The sequence below is a fragment of the Staurois parvus genome, unplaced genomic scaffold (assembly GCF_062004578.1).
Source record: "Staurois parvus isolate SC_StPar_1 unplaced genomic scaffold, SC_StPar_1.0 ptg000407l, whole genome shotgun sequence".
Lineage (NCBI taxonomy): Eukaryota > Metazoa > Chordata > Amphibia > Anura > Ranidae > Staurois > Staurois parvus.
The window spans coordinates 3,307-28,580 of NW_028318203.1; the positions used below are offsets into that span (position 1 = coordinate 3,307).

A 25,274-nucleotide genomic window follows, 5' to 3' on the forward strand; every position below is an offset into this window, starting at 1 on the left:
AAGAAGGATGAGGATGAGAAGAAGGAGAAAGATGAGAAGAAGGATGAGAAGAAGGAGAAGGATGAGAAGAAGGAGAAGGATGAGAAGAAGGAGAAGGATGAGAAGAAGGATGAGAAGAAGGAGAAGGATGAGAAGAAGGATGAGAAGAAGGAGAAGGATGAGAAGAAGGATGAGAAGAAGGAGAAGGATGAGAAGAAGGAGAAGGATGAGAAGAAGGAGAAGGAGAAGGATGAGAAGAAGGATGAGAAGAAGGAGAAGGATGAGAAGAAGGAGAAGGATGAGAAGAAGGAGAAGGATGAGAAGAAGGAGAAGGAGAAGGATGAGAAGGAGAAGGATGAGAAGAAGGAGAAGGATGAGAAGAAGGAGAAGGATGAGAAGAAGGATGAGAAGAAGGAGAAGGATGAGAAGAAGGATGAGAAGAAGGAGAAGGATGAGAAGAAGAAGGATGAGAAGAAGGAGAAGGATGAGAAGAAGAAGAAGGATGAGAAGAAGGAGAAGGATGAGAAGAAGAAGAAGGATGAGAAGAAGAAGAAGGATGAGAAGAAGGAGAATTCCAAGCCGGCAAAAAGTGTATCTGCAGAGCTCTGCTATTTCTTAGCGGAGCTCTGCAGATACACTTAGCGGAGCTCTGCAGATACACTTTTTGCCGGCTTGGAATTCTTCTTATTTTCATCCTACTTCTTCTTCTTCTTCTTCATCCTCATCCTCTTCTTCTTCTTCTGAGGATGAGGATGAAGAAGAAGAAGTAGGATGAAAATAAGAAGAATTCCAAGCCGGCAAAAAGTGTATCTGCAGAGCTCCGCTAAGTGTATCTGCAGAGCTCCGCTATTTCTGACAGTTCTGTGACATTCCCTCCATACAGCGGTTGAAACATTGTATCTATTTGTTTCCATAAATGGATCCATTTATGGAAACAAATAGATACAATGTTTCAACCGCTGTATGGAGTGAATGTCACAGAACTGTCAGAAATAGCGGAGCTCTGCAGATACACTTAGCGGAGCTCAGCAGATACACTTTTTGCCGGCTTGGAATTATTCTTATTTTCATCCTACTTCTTCTTCTTCTTCATCCTCATCCTCTTCTTCTGAGGATGAGGATGAAGAAGAAGAAGAAGAAGTAGGATGAAAATAAGAATAATTCCAAGCCGGCAAAAAGTGTATCTGCAGAGCTCCTCTAAGTGTATCTGCAGAATAGAGGAGCTCTGCAGATACACTTTTTGCTGGCTTGGAATTATTCTTATTTTCATCCTACTTCTTCTTCTTCTTCTTCATCCTCATCCTCAGAAGAAGAGGATGAGGATGAAGAGGAAGAAGTAGGATGAAAATAAGAATAATTCCAAGCCGGCAAAAAGTGTATCTGCAGAGCTCCTCTATTCTGCAGATATACTTAGAGGAGCTCTGCAGATACACTTTTTGCCGGCTTGGAATTATTCTTATTTTCATCCTACTTCTTCTTCTTCATCCTCATCCTCTTCTTCTGAGGATGAGGATGAAGAAGAAGAAGAAGTAGGATGAAAATAAGAATTCCAAACCGGCAAAAAGTGTATCTGCAGAGTTCCTCTATTTCTGACAGTTCTCTGACAGCTCCTTCACATGTACAGCGGTTGAAACATCTGTTTCCGAATAAAAACATCTGTATCCTAAATGGAAACAAATAGATACAATGTTTCAACCGCTGTACATGTGAAGGAACTGTCAGAGATAGCGGAGCTCTCTGCAGGGACACTTTTGCCGGCTGATCGGGAAAAATCCGATTCGCGCACCCGAAGTAGGCAAATATTCGGATTCGACGCAAATCAAATTTTTCCTGAAATTCGTATCGAATTCCACTTTGCCTGGTTCGATTCGCTCATCTCTAATCAGTACCATCAAACTTGGCCTTCTTACAAAGATTCTTCACTATCTTGACAGCCGATTCCGCTTTGCCATTGGCTTGCGGGTTCCTCGGGGATGAGGTAACATGATCAAATCCCCAATCTGCAGAGAACCGTCTGAATTGCTCACATGCAAATTGAGGTCCATTATCCGAGATGACTCTATCCGGCTGGCCATAACATGCAAACTGTGCTTTACAACGCTTGATGGTAGTATCAGCAGACAGGTCAGGAAGTAGCTCAATCTCCCAAAAGTCAGAATAGTGATCAACAATTAGTAGAAAGTCCTGCCCAGCATAATTCAGTAAGTCCATGCTTACAATTTGCCAAGGCCGGGTGGGCAGCACATGCGACATCATAGGTCCTTTCTGTTGTGCCTGCGCATATTCATTGCATGCCGAGCAACACCTAACAAAGTCTCTAATCTCGTTCTGCATGTTGGGCCAGTATAGGGTATCACGTGCTTGCCTATAGCATGCTTCTCCTCCAATGTGACTGGCATGAATACGAGTCAGCATCTCCCATCTTAAAGATTTAGAAATGATGACCCTTGGCCTCTTGTACAGTATACCATCTTGGATGGCGATTTCATCTCTGAAAGTCCAATATTCTCTCACAAGTAATGGGGCTTCCAACTTGGAATCAGGCCAACCGTTCAGAACAACATATTTAAGAGCCTGCAAACTCTCATCGGTTTCAGTGTGCTGTTTTATCTGAAGCAATCGTTGGTCCGTGACGTATAAATAGTCTGAATGATTAATCTGTGAGAGGACCTCCAGGTCCTGCTGAACATTACAAACTGTGTGTTGTGCATACTCAGGTGTACCACCTGCTGCTGTAGCTCTGCTAAGAGTGTCACTAATGTACATTTCAGGACCAGATTTATAGACAACATTTAGGCAATAGTTTTGTAACGTGACAACATGCTCTGTAGACGTTTGGGTGAACACAAAAGTGGTTTCTGGAAAATAGAAATCAGAGGTTTATGGTCAGTTTCTGCCGTGATCTCGTCGCGCCCATAGAGGTAGTGGTGAAAGCGCTGGCAGGCAAACACTATACTCAGACATTCCTCTTCTATTTGTGCGTAGTTTTGTTCGGTAGAGTCAGTGCCCTTGAAGCAAAAGCGATAGGCTGGCCAGCTTGCAATAGACAACACCCAAGTCCAGTTTTGCTGGCATCACTTTGAATAGTTACAGGTTTTGTAACATCATAGTACTTCAGGACAGGTGTGTCCGTGACCAAGCGTTTGATGTCCTGCACTGCATTATCATGCTTAGGAAGCCAATGCCAAACAGCGTCCTTGTCCAGAAGCCTTCTCAATGGCTCACAGACCTCTGAGAGGTGTGGTACGAATTTTGCTAGGTAGGTAACAAATCCAATGAAGCGTTGCCGGGATTTCACATTTGCTGGCTGCTGCATATCCAGTATGGCTCTGATTTTTTCTGGGTCAGCCTTCAAACCCTCCCAGGTTAGAATGTGTCCATGAAAGGGGACTTCTTTGACCTTGAATTGCAGCTTTTTCATGCCAAGTCTCAATTTTACCTGCCTACAATGATTCATCAGTTCCAGCAGTTTGCCATCATGATCTTACTCTGCTTCCTCATCTGTGTCCCCACAGCCAACCACAAGGATGTCATCAGCTATTGGTTCAATACCACCGAGTCCAGCCAATAGTTCATGTTGTTTACGTTGATACACCTCTGGTGCAACTGATACTCCAAAAGGCAGTTTGAGCCATCTTTTCCTGCCCCACGGAGTCCAGAAGGTTGTCATGTAACTACTTGCATCATCCAACTTACACTGTAAAAATGCATCCCGGGCATCAACAAGTGTGAACAGACGTGCCTTAGGCAGCTTGTACAAAACATCCTCGAGAGTTGGCATGATGTAGTGAGATCGTCTCAGTGCCATATTTAAGAATTTGGGATCTATGCATATTCATAGCTTATTTGGCTTCCTTACAATCACCATGTTACTTATCAGCCAGTTGGGTCAGTCACTGGTGCCAAGTGTCCATTGGCCTCATACTGGTCAAGCTGTGCCTTAACTGCCTGTTTTAATGCCACCGGCACATTGCGTGGTGCACATTGGACTGGAGGGACACTCACATCAAGGTGGAAATGAACTTCCCCTGGTACAGATTCTACTGGCCCAGTAAACTCATCACTAAATTCCTTTATCAGCAGTTGTTTTGTCAAGGGCCCCTTGGATAGATTGTCCATCACATTAAGCTCTGCAGGGACGGAGAAATGTCTCAGCCCTAGACGCTCACAGGTTGAGCCAGACAACAGTGGCTTTTGGCAGGCTTCCACAATTTCACACTCCAGCTTGTGTGTTAGTCCACGTATGGCACATTCTGTCTTGAAGAGTCCTAGAGATTTCATCATCGCACCGGAGTGTAACTTTAATCTGGTGTCACTTGGCAGTAGACGTGCTTCTGGTGCTGACACCATTTTGTCTCTTAAGCACATTACATCCCACGTTGTTCCTGAATGGAGGTGACAGGATTGGGGCTTATTATTTACATGTAAAGTGACATTTCTTTCCTCTGGATTGCACAGCGCCCATCAATTCACTGCTGTATATAACTTCAGTGGTGTGTGTGTGGGGGGAGGTAGGTGATCTGTGTGGGGGAGGTAGGTGATCTGTGTGGGGGGGGGGGAGGTAGGTGATCTGTGTGGGGGGAGGTAGGTGATCTGTGTGGGGGAGGTAGGTGATCTGTGTGGGGGAGGTAGGTGATCTGTGTGGGGAGGTAGGTGATCTGTGTGGGGGGAGGTAGGCCCATCACTGCTGTCTATAACTTCAGTGGTGTGTCTCTTCCTCATATGCGGATGTGTTCTCCACGTTGTGTCATTTGCCTATTGATGGCCGTCGTTTACTTGACAAACAAACGTTAGTAAAATGGTTTGTTCTTCCACAAGACTTCCAAGACTCCCCATAAGCTGGACACGGCTCTTTAATTCTTTCATGCACAGTCCCACAGTATTTGCAAGCTGTAGGGTTGGCAGTATTTGTGCTCATCAGGGGGCGTTGCTGCACTTTGTTCCTGTTGCCATGCTGCATTGCAATGTTTATGCTGTCGGTCTGCTGTCTGTCCTGTTCCATAACTTTCAGACGTCTGTCAGTGAGCTCTGCTGTACGGCACGTCTCAATGGCTGTGTGTAGAGTGAACTCATGTTCTCTTAGGAGGCGCCTGCGTGTGCTCTCTCGCTAGCTATACCAACAACAATTGTGTCCCTTATCAATTGGTCTCTGAGTGCTATATTCACAAGTTGCTGCCTTTTCTCTCCAGTGTGTAACAAAGTGATCCAAAGATTGTCCCTCTTCTTGTTTGCAGCATCCAAACACATCCCTTTCATAAATGACATTTGTAGCAGGTATGAGATCATCTTCCAGTACATTTACAATGGCTGTAACATTGTGTTGCTGATCTGCTGTGAGGGTCACATTGTGTTTATACACATGCCTGCATTCACTGCCCATGACTCTTCTCAGAGTTGCTGCCGGCACTCCTGCACATTTCTCATTCCAGCCTGTAGCCAGACAATAATCTTCACATTCAGCTCTGAAAGATTCCCAATTGCTGCTCCAATCCCCACTCATTGTCATCCCCTCTGGGGGAGGTATGCCATTCATGGCAGCCATATTGTCAGGAAGCCTCTGAGCTATCAAATCTCAGACAATCCTCAGTCTCAGGCTGTAGTTCACAAACCTGTGTTTCCCAAAGCTGCTGCGCTCCAAACAAGAGGCTCAGTCCTGATTCCAGTCACTTCTGACACCATGTTTCCTGTACAGGAATGAAGACAACACAAGCTGCTGGTGTGAGGAATCATGTTGTACAACAGAACTGCATCCAGGTCAGCATAGAACAGGAAGCAGGAAGTGAAAGGTTGTCGCTAGCCCCTGGCTATCTGTCTTGATCAGTCTGTTGAAGGTATGGACGTCCAGAAGACTGACTTCACCTAAGTAACAGACAAGTGCACAGAGTGATAGGTGGAATCAATCTACATTTTTTATTAGCGGGAAGAGGATTAATATAACAAAAAAGATAGGTGGGGGGCACAAAGTATCTGGGAAATACTTAATTCTCAGTAATTGATTGGCTGAATACAAATACAAACATTTACGTCAATCCTGAATAATGATGAGAAGCAAAATGTAACTTTCCCAGGAATAAGGAATGTCTATAATATTACAAAACACTTATCTGCTACATACAATAGAATCTGGCTAGATACTTGTCAAGGCTGTGAACATGATCCTTCTCAGGCATTGTAATCAGTTATAAGTAACAAACAATTATTTTCTCATGGGACAGAAATATTTGACATTTAATTGTATCATAACAGAAACAGGTGCTGTTAATACAAAGAAATAATTGAATATCATCACCGTCTCTACCAAGGCTGAGCTAAGATAAAAGATAGAAGAATATTGTGAGTGCAGTTCTGTAACACATAACTGACAGCATATTTTCATTACCTCACTCTGGGTGTAATACAAAACAATCAACATGGAATATAAAATGGAGTGGGGGAAACAAAATGACAGACCTAAAAGACAGACATTTCCCTTCAGTTACTTTATATATTTTATAGCCAAAAGTACAAAATATTGTTTTTCTTAAAAATTTTTGGTCTTTTTTTGTTTATGGCGTGAAAAATAAAAAGCGCACAGGTGATGACATCCCACCGACAGAATGCTCTATTTGTGTGAAGAAAGGACGGATATTTAGTTTGGGTGCAGCGTTGCACGACCGCGCAATTGTCAGTTACATAAAGAGGCGTGGCCATGAAGGGGTGTACATCCTGCGTAGGGGGAGGGGATAAGGACACAAATTGGCGCTTTATTCTCATGGAGATCACATGGTTATTACTAGGAGGAGACGGAAACATTTGCTGGGTATTGGAGCTTTTGTGAGATGGATGGATTGGATGGCGACAGATTTGTATGGAGACATAATATAGAGCGGGAGGAATCCATGGTGTATTGTCACATGTATGAATGCAGGATTGGGGTACTATCCGTGTATTAGGGGGACCAATGACACCTTGGCTAGTATTGTAGATGAATCTGGGGGCGTCGGGGGCAATCTTCTTATGTTTATGGCCCTTTAGGGCAGATGTGATTTCTATGTATTTTATGGGAGATTTTCTCTGTATATTGGGAGTTTCCATCTTGTTGTATCATGAATGTAGTATGGAAGATGAGTCCTATGTACTAGGAATGGTCATTGGAAGGACAGAATAGGAGCCACATGATTGGCTGGCCAACCCCGTGACAGTATAGACCAGTGGGTGACATTGATTGAGATCTGCCCGCTGTGTGTATACAATCACCCGGCTAATGTCTAATATCAGGGGACAAAATGTGCCAGCATTCATATCAGACTAAGGGAAAATGGCCGCCGGAGGAGGGACAGGCGGGTTACAACAAAATGGAGGAGGGAGATCTAATCCACTGCAATGTGATGTGTATAACTGCGAGAACATTGATATCAAACTAAGGGAAAATGGCCGCCGGAGGAGGGACAGGCGGGCTACAACAAAATGGAGGACAAAGATCTAATCCACTGTACTGTAATGTGATAACTGTGCAATGATTTCTGACTAAGGGAAAATGGCCGACGGAGGAGGACAGAGGACTACAAAAAAATGGCGATTGATCAGTCTATTAACCACTTGCCCTTCAGACACACAGATCACTTACCTCCCCACACACAGATCACCTACCTCCCCCCACACACAGATCACCTACCTGCCCCACACAGAACACCTACCTCCCCCACACAGATCACCTACCTCCCCCCACACAGATCACCTACCATAATTTCGTTGGTTCCGGGTTCGGCATCCAAACATCTTTTGTGTTCCCCAAACCCAGCAGAACCGAACCCAGAGCAGCTCTTCTCATCACTTATCATGACCCCCCGGTCACTGCTCACTGTGTGGGGGCCCAACATCCAATCCATGATCTCCATGGCATGGCCATCCATCACATCCCTGATCCCTATAGAGGAGGAGATTTCTACTTCACCATCACCCCTTCTGGATCCACACCTTATGTACGGGTGATCCCCCCCCCCCCCCCCCGGGATCATCGTTCCATTTCATTTCTGGATCCACACCTCATGTACGGGTGACCCCCCCCCCCCCCCGGGATCATTGTTCCATTTCATTTCTGGATCCACACCTCATGTACGGGTGATCCCCCGCCCCCGGGATCATAGTTCCATTTCATTTCTGGATCCACACCTCATGTACGGGTGACCCCCCCCCCCCCGGGATCATTGTTCCATTTCATTTCTGGATCCACACCTCATGTACGGGTGATTCCCCCCCCCGGGATCATTGTTCCATTTCATTTCTGGATTCACACCTCATGTACGGGTGACCCCCCCCCCCCCGGGATCATTGTTCCATTTCATTTCTGGATCCACACCTCATGTACGGGTGACCCCCCCCCCCGGGATCATTGTTCCATTTCATTTATGGATCCACACCTCATGTACGGGTGATCCCGCCCCCCCGGGATCATTGTTCCATTTCATTTCTGGATCCACACCTCATGTACGGGTGATTCCCCCCCCCCGGGATCATTGTTCCATTTCATTTCTGGATCCACACCTCATGTACGGGTGATCCCCCGGGATCATTGTTCCATTTCATTTCTGGATCCTCTCCGGCCTCCCTCCTCACCGGCCTCCATCCTCACCGGCCTCCCTCCTCACCGGCCTCCCTCATCACAGACTATCTCCGCTTCAGTCTATCCTGAACTCAGCAGCCAGACTCATCCACCTCACCAACCGCTCCTCTTCTGCCACCCCCCTCTGTCATTCCCTCCACTGGCCTCCACCCCGCTCTGCCAATACTTCCACTGGCTCCACCCCCCTCTGTCATTCCCTCCACTGGCTCCACCCCCCTCTGTCATTCCCTCCACTGGCTCCACCCCTCTCTGTCATTCCCTCCACTTGCTACACCCCCCTCTGTCATTCCCTCCACTGGCTCCACCCCCCTGTCATTCCCTCCACTGGCTTCCACCCCCCTCTGTCATTCCCTCCACTGGCTTCCACCCCCCTCTGTCATTCCCTCCACTGGCTTCCACCCCCCTCTGTCATTCCCTCCACTGGCTTCCACCTCCCTCTATCATTCCCTCCACTGGCTCCACCCCCTCTGTCATTCCCTCCACTGGCTTCCACCCCCCTCTGTCATTCCCTCCACTGGCCTCCATCCCCCTCTGCCATTCCCTCCACTGGCCTCCACTCAGTGTCCTCCACCCCCCTCTGTCATTCCCTCCACTGGCTCCCGATTGCCCAAAGTATCAAATTCAAACTCCTAACTCTGACATACGAAGCCAATCATAACTCCGCCCCAAACTACCTCATCGACCTGATACAAATACCACCCAACCCGTAATCTTCGCTCCTCACAAGACCTCCTACTTTCTAGCTCCCTGGTCTCCTCCTCCCACGCCCGACTGCAGGACTTTTCCAGGACTTCCCCCATCCTCTGGAACTCCCTACCCCAATCCATCAGACTGTCACCTACCCTCCTCACCTTTAGGCGCACCCTGAAAACCCATCTCTTCAGGGAAGCCTACCCCACCCCCACCTAACAGCCAATCTCCTCCACTCCTCCTACCACTCCATCCCCCACAGCCACTTCCTCCTGTACCACTACCCCCTCCCTCCTAGATTGTAAGCTCCCAGGATCAGGGCCCTCGCACCCCTCGTGTATTGTATTGTTACTGTATTGTCTCATGTTCTGTCCCCACTATAATGTACAGCGCTGAGCAAACCTTCTGCCGCCATATAAATCCTGTATAATAATAATAATATTTGGACCGGCACCATCTACATCGCGTTCCACATTATTCTGCAAACTCTATTTAAGTGTCACAAAGATGAAATCTTTTGTTTTTCAGTGTAACTCATGGATGGCATTGTGTGTCAGGGCTCTTTTGATCACTGAAAACAATCTGGGACAACGGAGATAATTAGATTGGCCGGTGAGCCCAACTGAAGGAAAATCTTTATTAAACACAGCTCAGTATATACAGCTTCAACCCCACCCCCACCAGACAACCTGGCACCGGGTTTTCCCCACCCACAACAAACCCCACAACTAACAATACAGTATGAACTCTATTAGAAGTGACAGACTACAAGGTCACATTTCCCTAAACAGTGTAGAATGTCTGTGAAACATGTCCAGCTTTACAAAGGGGAGAAAACCAGAACAGAAAGGGCAAAATGTGATCACACGGGGACAGTTCCTCACAAAGCTCCCCCGTTGTGTAACACCCGCCAGACCCGGCGAGACCTTCAAACGGGTCCGCTTGAGGCTGGTCGGTTCAGAGGGTTACTTCTCCAACTCGGCTTGCCGGGACAACCCATCCGCGTTGGCGTTTTGCTTCCCCGGTCGGTACTGGATTGTAAAGTTATAGGGTTGGAGGGCCAAGCTCCACCAAAGCAGACGACCATTGTCCCCGGAGACCCGATTTAGCCGTACTAGGGGGTTGTGATTGGTGAGTACGGTGAAGGAGCGCCCGTACAGGTAGGGCTGCAATTTCTTGAGGGCCCATACTAAGGCAAGGCACTCTTTCTCCACAGCAGCGTAGGCCACCTCCCGGGGTAACAACTTTCTACTTAGGTAGGCCACTGGATGGTCGTTCCCGTTGTCCCCGATTTGGCTCAGAACAGCGCCCAATCCAAAGGTGGAGGCATCGGTGTGAACACAAAACCGTTTGGAAGGGTCAGGAGCAGCCAAAACGGGAGCATGGATTAGATCATGTTTGAGCTTTTGGAAAGCAGTTTTATACTCTGGGGACCACACAACCTGTCGTGGCAGATTCTTCCGGGTCAGATCCGTTAGGAGTTTAGCAATGGCGCTGTAGTTGGGGATGAATTTACGGTAGTACGCCGCAGTGCCTAGGAAGGCAAGGACCTGGGTCTTTGTTTGGGGAGTGGGCCAATTTGCTACCGCTTCCACCTTTGCAGGTGCCGGCCGTTGCTTCCCACATCCTACCCGATGTCCTAGATATTGGACCTCGGACACCCCAACGTGGCATTTGTCAGGTCGGATGGTCAGCCCTGCTTGCCCGATGCGATCAAGCACTTCCCTGAGATGTTGGAGATGATCCTCCCAACTATCACTGTAGATAGCTATATCATCTAGATAGGCGCAGGACAAGTGCTGCAGTCCATCCAGCAGCTTATCTACCATTCTCTGAAAGGTAGCCGGGGCATTCTTCATCCCAAACGGCATGACCCTGGACTGGTACAAGCCGAACGGGGTGATGAATGCTGACTTTGGTACGGCGTCCGCATCCAGCGGAATCTGCCAGTACCCCTTGCAGAGATCGATAGTGGTAAGATAATTACCTCTGGCCATCCGGTCCAGCAGCTCGTCTATCCGGGCATGGGGTATGCATCAGTCACGGTCCGGTCATTGAGCCTGCGGTAGTCCACACAGAACCGGACGGTTCTGTCCTTCTTGGGTACCAGAACTACTGGGGAGGCCCAGGGACTGTCAGAGGGTTCTATCACACCTAAATCTAACATTTCCTTAATCTCTCTTCTCATACCTTCTCTGATGGACTGAGGAACTTGGTAGGCTGCCTGCTTCAGGGGGGCCTGACCCTGCGTTTCTACCCGGTGGATAGTTGTGGTGGTGTAACCGGGCAAAGGTGATAACAGCCCTCGGTGTTCTTGGAGCAGTTGGCGGGCCTGTTCCTTGGGAGGCAGCCGTGTGCTGTTATCTACATCCGTTACACTCAGCTGGGACTGTCCGTCCCCCGGACCCCCGGCAGAAGAAGCCAGCAAGTGTTCCTTAACAAAATCATAATCCAAGCAGTAGCTGTCGGGTACAGTTCTGAATGCATCTGCAGCCCGACCGGTTAGCATGCTGCTCAAAATGGGGACCCGGTCTTGGGCTGCCACACCATGGATGGTGCACAACCGTTCAAAGTCCTGAAGAAAGCTGTCAATGTCCCCATCCGCCTCCGAGAAAGTTTTAAAAGCAGCGTAGGGAATTTTCTTTGGTCCGGTTGCAGTCTGGAGAAGGCGGGAGATAACCCTCTCCCAGACCAAGTCCTTGGTTGATGACCGGGAGTGACTAAGCCGCAGTCTAGGGCCTTGGAAATCTGTTCGGAGGTGGGAGCGCTGCCGAACAGAGCCAAACGCCATTCCACCTCTTGTTGTAAATCCGAATGGTATAGGGGTCTCTGTGTGGTGCTAAGTGGGCCTGGTGTTTCAGGGGCTGATGAGCTGCTCTGTTCCTCTAACTCCTCCTGTGAAGCGGAGTTCTCTTCTGGCAGAGCAGTGTTTGCTTCAAGCATAGCGGAGGGTGCATCAGGTAAAGTGGGGTGTGCATCCGCTTGGTCTAGGGCCATAATCTCGCCCAACAGTTCCTCTCTGGTCTTGGAGCCAGCGATACCTCCCCGAGCAACAAGCAGGCTTTGGAGGGCTGGCTTCCGGAGGTCCCGTATATCCATCTGGCTGAGCAGGGACGTCGCCGTGAAAAACATGGGGTCCTGGTTGCTGGTTTGGACTTTCTCCGCAATGAGGAAAGATCCCACCGCTGCCAACCAATTGTGGCGGAACCGTTCTGCCTGGGCTTCCTCGGAGCGATATGTCCCACCCAATGGTTCTCTTTTCCAGCAAGTTTTCCAGCACTCTCTCAAGGCAGATATTATAGCTAAAAACCCTCCCTTTTTGCTCTACCCAAAACCACGAGTTGGAACTTCGTGTAGGGTGAATAATGAATGACTCTTTATTAAACACAGCTCAGTATTTACAGCTTCAACCCCACCCCCAACAGACAGCCTGGCACCAGGTTTTCCCCACCCACAACAAACCCCACAACTAACAATACAGTATGAACTCTATTAGAAGGGAAAGACTACAAGGTCACATTTCCCTAAACAGTGTAGAATGTCTGTGAAACATGTCCAGCTTTACAAAGGGGAGAAAACCAGAAAAGAAAGGGCAAAATGTTATCACACGGGGACAGTTCCTCACACAGTGTTTTTACTGTGGCAGGGTGGCACCTGTCTTTTAACGTCGCTGTGCAAATAAGGTAGGAGGCGCCCAAGAGTCGTGTGCCCGCCCTACCCGTCCCGTTGATGGAGGCAGCGGGAGGCCATCACCGGATCCCGGCCGGTCATTACCCGCCGACTCCAGGCGATTACCGGTAATCACTGACAGATAGCACGGCGGCAGTATTTACATTGCAGCTCTATCATCTGTCAGTTCAGAGCAGGCTGATCCTGAGAGAAGACTTTATCTCCCGGGATCAGCGTGTCCCTGTGCAGTACACACCCCCGCCCCGCCCCCTAGTAAAACACTCCCCTCACACAGTTAACCCTTTCATTGAATAAAAAAGTGAACCCCTTCCTCCCCAGTGCCATTAGTAGCAGTGGCAGTGTTTTTTTTTTTTTGCACTCATCACTGTATTGGTGTCACTGAGGATGTCAGTAACCCCAAGTCAGTTCCTCCCAGTGTCACAATGTCCACGGCAGTCCCGCCATAAGTCGCTGATCACTGTCATAAATCGCTGATCACCGCCATAAGTCGCCGATCACTTTCATAAATCGCTGATCACCGCCATAAGTCGCTGATCACTGTCATAAATTGCTGATCACCGCCATAAGTCGCTGATCACTGTCATAAATCGCTGATCACCGCCATAAGTCGCAGATCACTGCCATAAATCGCTGATCACCGCCATAAGTCGCCGATCGCCGCCATTAGTATAATAAAAAAAAAAAATCCCAGTATCTTTCCCGTCATTTGTAGACGCTATAACTTTCACGTAAACCAATTAATTTACACGTATTGGGATTTCTTTTAGCAAAGACATGTCGCAGAATGCATTTTGGCCGAAATTTATGACTAAATTTGATTTTTACATTTTTTTACTGGACATGTTTTATAGCAAAAAGTCCAAAATATTGTTGTTGTTTTTTTTTTGAAAATTTTCAGACTTTTTTTTGTATAACGCAAAAAATAAAAACCACACAGGCAAGCGAATACCGCCGAAAGAAAGCTCAATTTATGGGGAAAAAAAGGATGTAAATTTAATTTGGGTGCAGTGTTGCATGACCGCGCAATTGTCCGTTAAACTAGCGCAGCGCTGTATAGAAAAAAAGGCGTAAATTGCAATATCTATCCCATAGTCTGCCGACGATATAACGGTCACACACAGCAATCAATATCCACTTATTGGGGTCCTTTTCCCATAAACATGGAGCGGGAGACATTTTGGCCAAAATTTATAACTAACTTTGAGATTAGTTTATATATTTTATAGCTGAAAGTACAAAATATTGTTTTTCTTCCAAATTTTTTCTCTTTTTTTTGTTTATAGCGTGAAAAATAAAAAGCGCACAGGTGATCAAATAACACCGAAAGAAAGCTCTATTTGTGTGAAAAAAAGCACGTAAATTTTGTTTGGTTGCAGCGTTGCACGACCGCGCAATTGTCAGTTGAATTAGTGCAGCGCTGAGTAGCAAAAAGAGGCGTGGTCAGGAAGGGTGGTAAGTGGTTAAGCAGATCCCCATTTTCAAGCAATATGGGGAAGAAAAAGGATCTCTCTGCTGCCGAAAAGAGTGAAATAGTTCGATGCCTTGGACGAGGGATGAAAACATTTGATATTTCAGGAAAACGTAAGCGTGATCATCGCACTATGAAGAGATCTGTGGCTGATTCAGAGCACAGACGGGTTGGTGCAGATAAAGGCACATTGAGGAAGATTTCTGCCAGATCCATGCATCGGATCAAGAGAGCAGCTGCTAAAATCCCATTACATAGCAGCAAACAGATATTTGAAGCTGCTGGTGCCTCTGGAGTCCCACGGACATCAAGGTATAGAGTCCTCCAGAGTCCTGCAACTGTGCAGAAACCTTCTATTCGGCCACCACTAACCAATGCTCACAAGCAGAAACGGCTGCATTGGGCAGAAAATACATGAAGACTCATTTTCAAGCAGTCCTGTTCACTGATGAGTGCCGTGCAACCCTGGATGGTCCAGATGGATGGAGTAGTGGATGGTTGGTGGACGGCCACCCTGTTCCAACAAGGCTGCGACGTCAGCAAGGCGGTGGTGGAGTCATATTTTGGGCTGGAATCATGGGAACAGAGCGGGTTGGCCCCTTTAGGGTCCCCGAAGGTGTAAAGATGACCTCTGCAAAGTATGTGGAGTTTATGACTGACCACTTTCTTCCCTGGTACAGAAGGAAGAACTATGCTTTCAGTAATAAAATCATCTTCCTGCATGACAATGCACCATCTCATGCTGCAAAGAATACCTCTGCATCAATGGCTGCTATGGGGATAAAAGGAGAGAAAGTCATGGTGTGGCCTCCATCCTCCCCTGACCTCAATCCTATTGAGAACCATTGGAGCATCCTCAAGCAAAAGATCTATGAGGGTGGGAGGCAGTTTACACCCAAACAGCAGCTCTGGGAGGCTATTCTGACATCTTGCAAACAAATTCAAGCAGAAACTGTCTGAAAACTCTCAAGTTCAATGGATGCCAGACTTGTGATCTGCTATCAGATAAGGGCTCCTATGTTACAATGTAACGTGACCGCTTCAAATGTTTACAAAGTTACAATGTTGGGAAAAGTTTGATTGAAAAGCTTTTGATTTCAGTAAATTTGCTGCAAACAAAACAAATGACAATTTTCAGTTCTTTACAACCTAGAAAGTGTTTGGAAACTTCCTGTGCGGAATAATCCGGAACACAAATCCTGTTATCATTAGGAGGTTTGTTCAATAAAATGTGAATTGTCCTCTTCATAGCTGATAACCTGAGAATTCTGCCGACTGTTATTTACATCAATTATTGAGGGAAATGAGGAAATATCATTTGCAGAATCATTTGGAACACGGTGTAGTCTCTGCTCTCCATACTGCACCCTCTGTATTCATCAGTTATTTTCATGTTCCTCATTATGAGACCAACCCAGGAAATCCCAGTGTGAGATGTACGAAATGCTACATCCTGTACATGAAACACTTCCTGTTTTCGGACATTTTACAGCTGGTTCCAACCAGTCAAACAGGTTCTCCGTCTCCATCTTATACACACGGCCACCAGCATGGGATCTCCTCCACTTCACACCACATAGGTAAGTCAGGATCCTATTCCTCAATAATATAATAGCAGGGTGTAGTGCTTAAACATCATCATCATATGATATGTCAAGCCTAATAAACAGCTTCTAAATATAATAAAACATCAATATATGAAAATAACAATCCTAAAAAACAAGTGAGAAAGTGACAGTGCAAATACATACATAAAAGTGTATTGCGTCACTAATCAGTGACCCGCCATGTGCACGGTGTCAGGTATAGTCTGTGGAATCGACATCAGCCGTCCCTGGATGGCTCACCTCCTCTGTAGATAGTGGGAGCTCAAAGGAGCTCAGGAAAAAAGGAGGTCCATAGCGTGATACCGTATGAACAGAGGGGGCTTTATTAGCCAGATAAATGAATGAACAGAAATCACTGACCAGTATGGGGATCCAAGATGGCTGCCGGGACCGGTATGGTGTCAGCAGTGTGACGTCCTAGTGCTGTAGCCCCGATAACTTTAGCAGGTCATAGACAGGTCATTTATCAGCTGAATTGTTGGCCAATAAACAAAATAATTGGTCGTTGCCGCCATAGATGCAGCCACCAATGGTCACGAAAAGATGGGACAGGAAACAAGAGACAGAGGAGCACACCATACAATGTGACAGCAATGCAAATACTTTATATTTTTTTGGATACAAATGGATACATTTGTTGCAACCGCAAGACTTTTTCATATAAAGTGCTTGCTGTGATATACCGGCCTCCTGGATCCATACCCCGCTTCCTGGATGACTTTTCCTCCTGGCTACCCTTCTTCCTCTCCTCTGAGCTACCCACCATCATCCTTGGAGATTTCAACATCCCTGTCAACCTCGACAACCTGGCCACATTCCATCTCCTCCACTTAACCTCCTCCTTTGCACTTGCACAGTGCATACAATCCACCACCCACTCCAACGGTAATATCCTTGATCTTGTCTTCTCCAACCGCTGCGCTCCCCACAACCTCACTAACACCCCCTTCCCTCTCTCTGACCACAACCTGATTACCTTCTCTATCTCTTCGTCCTCCAACGCCTACCCCTCCAAATGTCACACTACTACCAGCCGTAACCTCCGCAACCTTAACCCTGCCCCCTCCACTCTGCAGCTGATCAACTCCATGACCGCATCCTCCCCCTGTCCTGCCCCGAGTTGGCTATGACTGCCTACAACAGTGCACTGTCAACAGCCCTTGACTCACTAGCGCCTTTAACCACATGCAACATCAGACCCCGACCGCTCCAGCCCTGGCAGACTGATCACACCAAAACCCTCAAACAACATAGTCATGCCCTGGAGCGACTATGGTGCAAAACCAAATCCCAACAAGCCTTCACCCGCTACAAATCTGCCTTCCACACCTACACCTCCTCCCTCCACGCAGCCAAACAAGCCTACTTCCTGACCCTCATCAAGGCCCTCTCCTCAAATCCTCGCTGACTTTTCTCCACCTTCGACTCTCTACTATCGTCACCCCCACCTCCACCCAGCACTTCACTCACTGCCCTTGAGATTGCCAATCACTTCAAAAACAAGATTGACACAATTCGCAAGGACATCGCCGCAACTCACACTCCCCCCAAACCCGTCCCCTCTCACACAGCTACCCCCTCATCCCCCCTCCCCCTTGACATAACCCACAGGGACTTCATCGCTGCTCAAACTCCCTCCAACCCCGTTCCCCCTCACTCAGCTACCCCCTCATCACCTCTCTCCCACGGCCCCACCACTGCTCTGACCTCCACTTCCACCCCACCCTACATTCCTCATACTGAAGCTCCCCCAACACTCCACACCTTTGACCTTACTACCATCGAGGAAGTCTCTAAGATCCTCTCTGATGCCCGCCTCACCACCTGCCCCCTCGACCCTATCCCCTCACAACTCCTATGACCTCCCTCCCCCTCCATCCTACGCTCCCCCACCCACATCTTCAATCTCTCCCTCTCCTCCGGCACTTTCCCCTCCCCTCTGAAACATGCACACATCACCCCCATACTTAAGAAGCCCTCCCTGGACCCCAATGACCCGAACAACCTCAGACCCATCTCCCTGCTCCCATTTACATCTAAATTTCTCGAGCGCCTAGTCTACACCCGCCTAAGCTCTCACCTCAACGACAACAACCTCCTCGATCCCCTACAGTCCGGCTTCCATCCCCTACACTCCACCGAAACTGCCTTACTCAAACTCTCCAACGACCTGCTAACCGCCAAAGCTAATGGCCACTATTCAGCGCTCCTAATCCTTGACATCTCTGCGGTCTTCAACACAGTCGACCACCCCCTCCTCCTCAAAAAACTACACTCCCTCAGCCTCAGAGATTCTGCTCTCTCCTGGCTCTCATCCTACCTGTCACAACACTCTTTCAGTGTTACCTATAATGCTACCACCTCCCCCTCACTCCCCATCTCTGTTGGGGTCCCTCAAGGCTCTGTCCTCGGCCCCTTCTCTTCTCCATCTACCCCTCCTCCCTTGGCCAACTCATACACTCTCACGGCTTCAACTACCACCTCTATGCCGATGACACACAAATCTCTCAACCCCCCACCTCACCCCCTCGGTCTCCGCCGAATCACACACCTACTGAGCGACATATCTGACTGGATGTCGCTCCACTTCCTTAAACTGAACCTCTCCAAAACTGAGTTTCTTGTCTTCCCCCCAGCCCGGACACCACCCCCCATTGACTTCTCCATCACATCCAACAACGCCACCATCAAACCCACCCCGCAGGCCAGAGTACTTGGTGTCATTCTGGACTCCAACCTATCCTTCTAGCCCCAAGTCCAATCTTTAACAAACTCGTGCCGACTCCACCTCCGCAACATCGCCAAAATCTGCACGTTCCTAACCCCAGAAACCACTAAACAGCTCATCCACTCCCTCATCATATCACGACTCGACTGCTGCAACTCCCTCCTCACTGGCCTGCCTTGCCGCTGGCTATCCCCGCTTCAGTCGATCCTGAATACGGCTGCCAGACTCATCCACCTTACCAACCGCTCCATCTCCGCCACCCCCCTCTGCCAATCCCTCCACTGGCTTCCGATTGCGCAACGGATCAAATTCAAAATCCTAACACTGACGTACAAAGCTGTCCACCATACTGCCCCGAACTACATCACTGACCTAATATCCAAGTACCGCCCAGCACGCACACTGCGCTCCTCACAAGACCTCCTTCTCTCTAGTTCCCTGGTCTCCTCCTCCCATGCCCACCTCCAGGACTTCTCCAGGGTGTCACCCATCCTCTGGAACTCCCTGCCCCAACCCGTCAGATTATCACCTACTGTCCTCTCCTTTAGGCGCACCCTGAAAACCCACCTCTTCAGGGAAGCCTACCCCACCCCCTGCTAACTTGCCGACCTCCTCCACTCTTCCTACCACTCCATCCCCCACAGCTATCTCCTCCTGTGCCGCCATCCCCTCCCTCCTAGATTGTAAGCTCGAAAGAGCAGGGCCCTCGATCCCCTCATGTTTTGCATTGTATTGGTATTGTTCTGTCACATGTTCTGTCCCCCTTTGTAATGTACAGCGCTGAGCGAACTATTGGCGCTTTATAAATACTGTATAATAATAATAATAATTCAGGTGTCTCCCATTCCGATGATCAATTCACTTTAGCAGAATAAAATGTCCTCTTCTAGATGTGACAGTCTGCAATCGTCTTCTTCTTCATTCTTCCTTCTTCTTCCTTTTTCTACTTCTTCTTCTTCCTTTTTCTTCTTTTCTTCTTCTTCCCAATATTGCCAGGAAAATCGTCCGATTGTCCAAATCGGCCACAACTTTTCCAACATGACCAATAAAAAAACTGTGCAAACCCCCCCAAAAAATGGCCGACCAATTAACAAACTAGCAGTGCGAAATCGGCCGATTTTTTTTTTTCCCAAAAAATCAGCCGATTTTTGACCCCTCTATGGCCGGCATTTGTCTTTCTCTCTCTGTCTGTAAGCTTGATAAAGAGGGTCACCACGTTCTCCAAATGTTGGAGGAACTAAACTGCTGATCTAGGATTTCAGTAAATCCGGCATCACAATCTACTTCTCAGTGTTGGTTTCCTCCTCATTGACGGCCATCATTTGGGCCTCAGAATGGCTCCGGTATCCCCTCCTAGGAAGGACATTCAGGCCAATCTCCCTCCATATTTCTCTGATGTGTCCGAGACAGAATAATGGGAGAGACACCAGGAGAACCCGCTGGGACCTGACACTCCGAGAACCAGAGTTATGGTGGAGTATAGACCCCGAAATGTCATCAGAATGCTGATACTTCTTCCTGGAGCCATTGCTTTGGCTCCACTTGTACTTCTACTTCCTCCGGGTTGAGGGGATAGAGGATCAAGAGGGTATGAAGCTGGGTCCTGACACTCCGAGAATTCAGGGTTATGGTGGAGCAGAGACCCTTCCTGACCAATCTCCTCCCCGGGGCCTTTGTACTGCCTCCACTTGTACTTCTATTTCCTTCACATTGAGGAGATGGAGAATCAAGTGGAGGGTATGAACAGGGAAGATGTTACAAACAACAGGGCCCCATACAGCCAATCTGATAGGGCCCCTCCCCCCAAAAAAAGTTTAATATAATTTAGTTAGGAATGAACACAGTGAGTGCTCGGTACTGATCAATCATTCTGTTCATTCAGGAGAATAAGGGGCTGGTAAGTGTGACATATTTAGAGGACCTGTGCTCTTAGCTGTGGGAGGGAAGCAGAGGAGGGAAGCCGGAAGTACTGCAGCGGTGGGGGGCCCCGGGCAGCAAAAGGAAACATATGGTGCACAGGGAAGGTGATGGGTGTGGTGGTGGGGCAAAGGGGGAGGGGCAATTACTGAAACTGATCCCTTGTATAGCTCTATCTGCAGCTGAAATCCGGCCAGAGAGAGGAGAAGAAGCCAACTTTCAGCTGCTGCAGAAAGAGCCATACAGGGGATCGGTTCCAGTAATTGCTGCCCCACCATGCCGATCACCCACCCTGCCCTCATCTGATTCATACCTGTACATACCGATCACTGTCATACCCCCCACACTCCTCTCCTGTACATACTGATCACTGTCATACCTCCGTACTCTTCTCCTGTACATACCGATCACTGTCATACCTCCACACTCCTCTCCTGTACATACCGATCACTGTCATACCTCCACACTCCTCCCCTGTACATACCGATCACTGTCATACCTCCGTACTCCTTTCCTGTACATACCGATCACTGTCATACTCCCCACACTCCTCTCCTGTACATACCAATCACTGTCATACCCCCGCACTCCTCTCCTGTACATACCGATCACTGTTATACCCCCCACACTCCTCTCCTGTACATACTGATCACTGTCAAACCTCCACACTCCTCTCCTGTACATACCGATCACTGTCATACCTCCGTACTCCTCTCCTGTACATACCGATCACTGTCATACCTCCGTACTCCTCTCCTGTACATACCGATCACTGTCATACCCCCCATACTCCTCTCCTGTACATACCGATCACTGTCATACCTCCACACTCCTCTTTTGTACATACCCATCACTGTCATACCTCCGTACTCCTCTCCTGTACATACCGATCACTGTCATACCCCCCATACTCCTCTCTTGTACATACCGATCACTGTCATACCTCCGTACTCCTCTCCTGTACATACCGATCACTGTCATACCTCCACACGCCTCTCCTGTACATACCGATCACTGTCATACCTCCACACTCCTCTCCTGTACATACCGATCACTGTCATACCCCCCATACTCCTCTCCTGTACATACCCATCACTGTCATACACTCCACACTCCTCTCCTGTACATACCGATTGTCAGGGCTCCCAGGTGTGACCAGAGGTGTGTGACTGAAGCAGGGAAACGCAGACCTCAGATATGTTATAAACAATATAATTTATTAACACTAACAGTACAAACATAAACGCAGGGCAATACTAAACATAATACAGTGCAAACAAACCAAACCAAACCACCCACAGATAACAGTACATACAAGCAAGCGTCGTCAGGCAGGCCGGGTCAATATCAATTGGGCAGGTAGGTACAGGGGGAGCAAGCGGAGAATGGTCGGGGTCACAGGCCAGGTTCAGCAGGTAGCAAGCAGCATAGTACAGAGGGTCAGGCAGAGGGATGGTCCGGGTCACAAGCCAGGGATCAGAACAGGTAGCAAGCAGCGTAGTACAGAGGGTCAGACAGAGGGATGGTCAGGGTCACAAGCCAGGATCAGAGCAGGAGAAGTCAGCAAAGGAACAGAAACAGGATGCAGGACAGATACAGGGCCCAGGACAAACACAACACCAAGGCAGAGTCTGTGGGTCTGGCCATCCCTTAAATACCCCAGCATCATCAGTTACAGGTGTTAGCTGGGTGCAGAGTTGAGTCTCTGATTGCTGGGAACACCCGCTGGCCAGCCCTGGTACTGCAGATCAAAAGGCAGGTGAGTCCCACCATTGCTGGCCAGTCCATTCCTAACACCGATCACTGTCAAATCCCCCACACTCCTCTCCTGTACATACCGATTACTGTCATACCCCCCACACTGCTCTCCTGTTCATACCGTTCACTGTCATACCTTTACACTCCTCTCCTGTACATACCGATCACTGTCATACCTCCGTACTCCTCTCCTGTACATACCGATCACTGTCATACCTCCGTACTCCTCTCCTGTACATACCCATCACTGTCATACCCCCCACACTCCTCTCCTATACATACCCATCACTGTCATACCTCCCACACTCCTCTCCTGTACATACCGATCACTGTCATACCCCCCATACGCCTCTCCTGTACATACCGATCACTGTCATACCCCCCACACTCCTCTCCTATACATACCCATCACTGTCAAACCTCCACACTCCGCTCCTTTACATACCCATCACTGTCATATCCCCCACACTCCTCTCCTGTACATACCGATCACTGTCATACCCCCCACACTCCTCTCCTGTACATACCGATCACTGTCATACCTCCGCACTCCTCTCCTGTACATATCGATCACTGTCATACCCCCCACACTCCTCTCCTGTACATACCGATCACTGTCATACCTCCACACTCCTCTCCTGTACATACCCATCACTGTCATACCCCCCACTTTCCTCTCCTGTACATACCGATCACTGTCATACCTCCACACTCCTCTCCTGTACATACCGATCACTATCATACCTCCGTACTCCTCTCCTGTACATACCGATCACTGTCATACCTCCGTACTCCTCTCCTGTACATACTGATCACTGTCATACCTCCGTACTCCTCTCCTGTACATATCCATCACTTTCATACCTCCACACTCCTCTCCTGTACATACCGATCACTGTCATACCTCCACACTCCTCTCCTGTACATACCCATCACTGTCATACCTCCGCACTCCTCTCCTGTACATACCGATCACTGTCATACCCCCCACACTCCTCTCCTGTACATACCGATCACTGTCATACCTCCACACTCCTCTCCTGTACATACCGATCACTGTCAAACCTCCGCAATCCTCTCCTGTACATACCGATCACTGTCATACCTCCACACTCCTCTCCTGTACATACCGATCACTGTCATACCTCCGTACTCCTCTCCTGTACGTACCCATCACTGTCATACCTTCGCACTCCTCTCCTGTACATACCGATCACTGTCATACCTCCGTACTCCTCTCCTGTACATACTGATCACTGTCATACCTCCGTACTCCTCTCCTGTACATATCCATCACTTTCATACCTCCACACTCTTCTCCTGTACATACCGATCACTGTCATACCTCCACACTCCTCTTCTGTACATACCCATCACTGTCATACCTCCGTACTCCTCTCCTGTACATACCGATCACTGTCATACCCCCCACACTCCTCTCCTGTACATACCGATCACTGTCATACCCCCCACACTCCTCTCCTGTACATACCGATCACTGTCAAATCTCCGCACTCCTCTCCTGTACATACCAATCACTGGCATACCCTCCACACTCCTCTCCTGTACATACCGATCACTGTCATACCTCCACACTCCTCTCCTGTACATATCGATCACTGTCATACCCCCCACACTCCTCTCCTGTACATACCGATCACTGTCATACATCCACACTCCTCTCCTGTACATACCGATTACTGTCATACCTCCGTACTCCTCTCCTGTACATACCCATCACTGTCATACCTCCACACTCCTCTCCTGTACATACCGATCACTGTCATATCTCCACACTCCTCTCCTGTACATACCGATCACTGTCATATCTCCACACTCCTCTTCTTTACATACTGATCACTGTCATACCCCCCACATTCCTCTCCTGTACATACTGATCACTGTCATACCTCCACACTCCTCTCCTGTACATACCGATCACTGTCATACCTCCGCACTTCTCTCCTGTACATACCAATCACTGTCATACCCATACACTCCTCTCTTGTACATACCGATCACTGTCATACCTCCACACTCCTCTCCTGTACATATCGATCACAGTCATACCCCCCACACTCCTCTCTTGAACATACCGATCACTGTCATACCTCCGTACTCCTCTCCTGTACATACCCATCACTGTCATACCTCCGCACTCCTCTAATGTACATATCGATCACTGTCATACCCCCCACACTGCTCTCTTGTACATATCGATCACTGTCATACCTCCACACTCCTCTCCTGTACATATCGATCACTGTCATACCTCCACACTCCTCTCCTGTACATACCCATCACTGTCATACCTCCACACTCCTCTCCTGTACATACCCATCACTGTCATACCTCCACACTCCTGTCCTATACATACCGATCACTGTCATACCTCCCACACTCCTCTCCTGTACATACCGATAACTGTCATACCTCCGTACTCCTCTCCTGTACATACCGATCACTGTCACACCTCCGCACTCCTCTCCTGTACATACCGATCACTGTCATACCTCCCCACTCCTCTCCTGTACATGCCGATCACTGTCATACCTCCACACTCCTCTCCTGTACATACCGATCACTGTCATACCTTCGCACTCCTCTCCTGTACATACCGATCACTGTCATACCTTCGCACTCCTCTCCTGTACATACCGATCACTGTCACACCTCCGCACTCCTCTCCTGTACATACCGATCACTGTCATACCTCCCCACTCCTCTCCTGTACATACCGATCACTGTCATACCTCCGCACTCCTCTCCTGTACATACCGATCACTGTCATACCTTCGCACTCCTCTCCTGTACATACCGATCACTGTCATACCT

General features: G+C 48.4%; 1 protein-coding gene across 1 annotated transcript in view; it reads left to right on the forward strand.

The window, feature by feature from the left end:
• The first annotated feature begins 11,819 nt into the window (after positions 1-11,819).
• Positions 11,820-25,274, forward strand: part of LOC149455060 (uncharacterized) — a 90,380-nt gene continuing 76,925 nt past the window's right edge. The window contains 1 exon segment of the mRNA XM_089686691.1: positions 11,820-11,900. Coding sequence (XP_089542817.1) covers positions 11,820-11,900 — 81 coding nt within the window.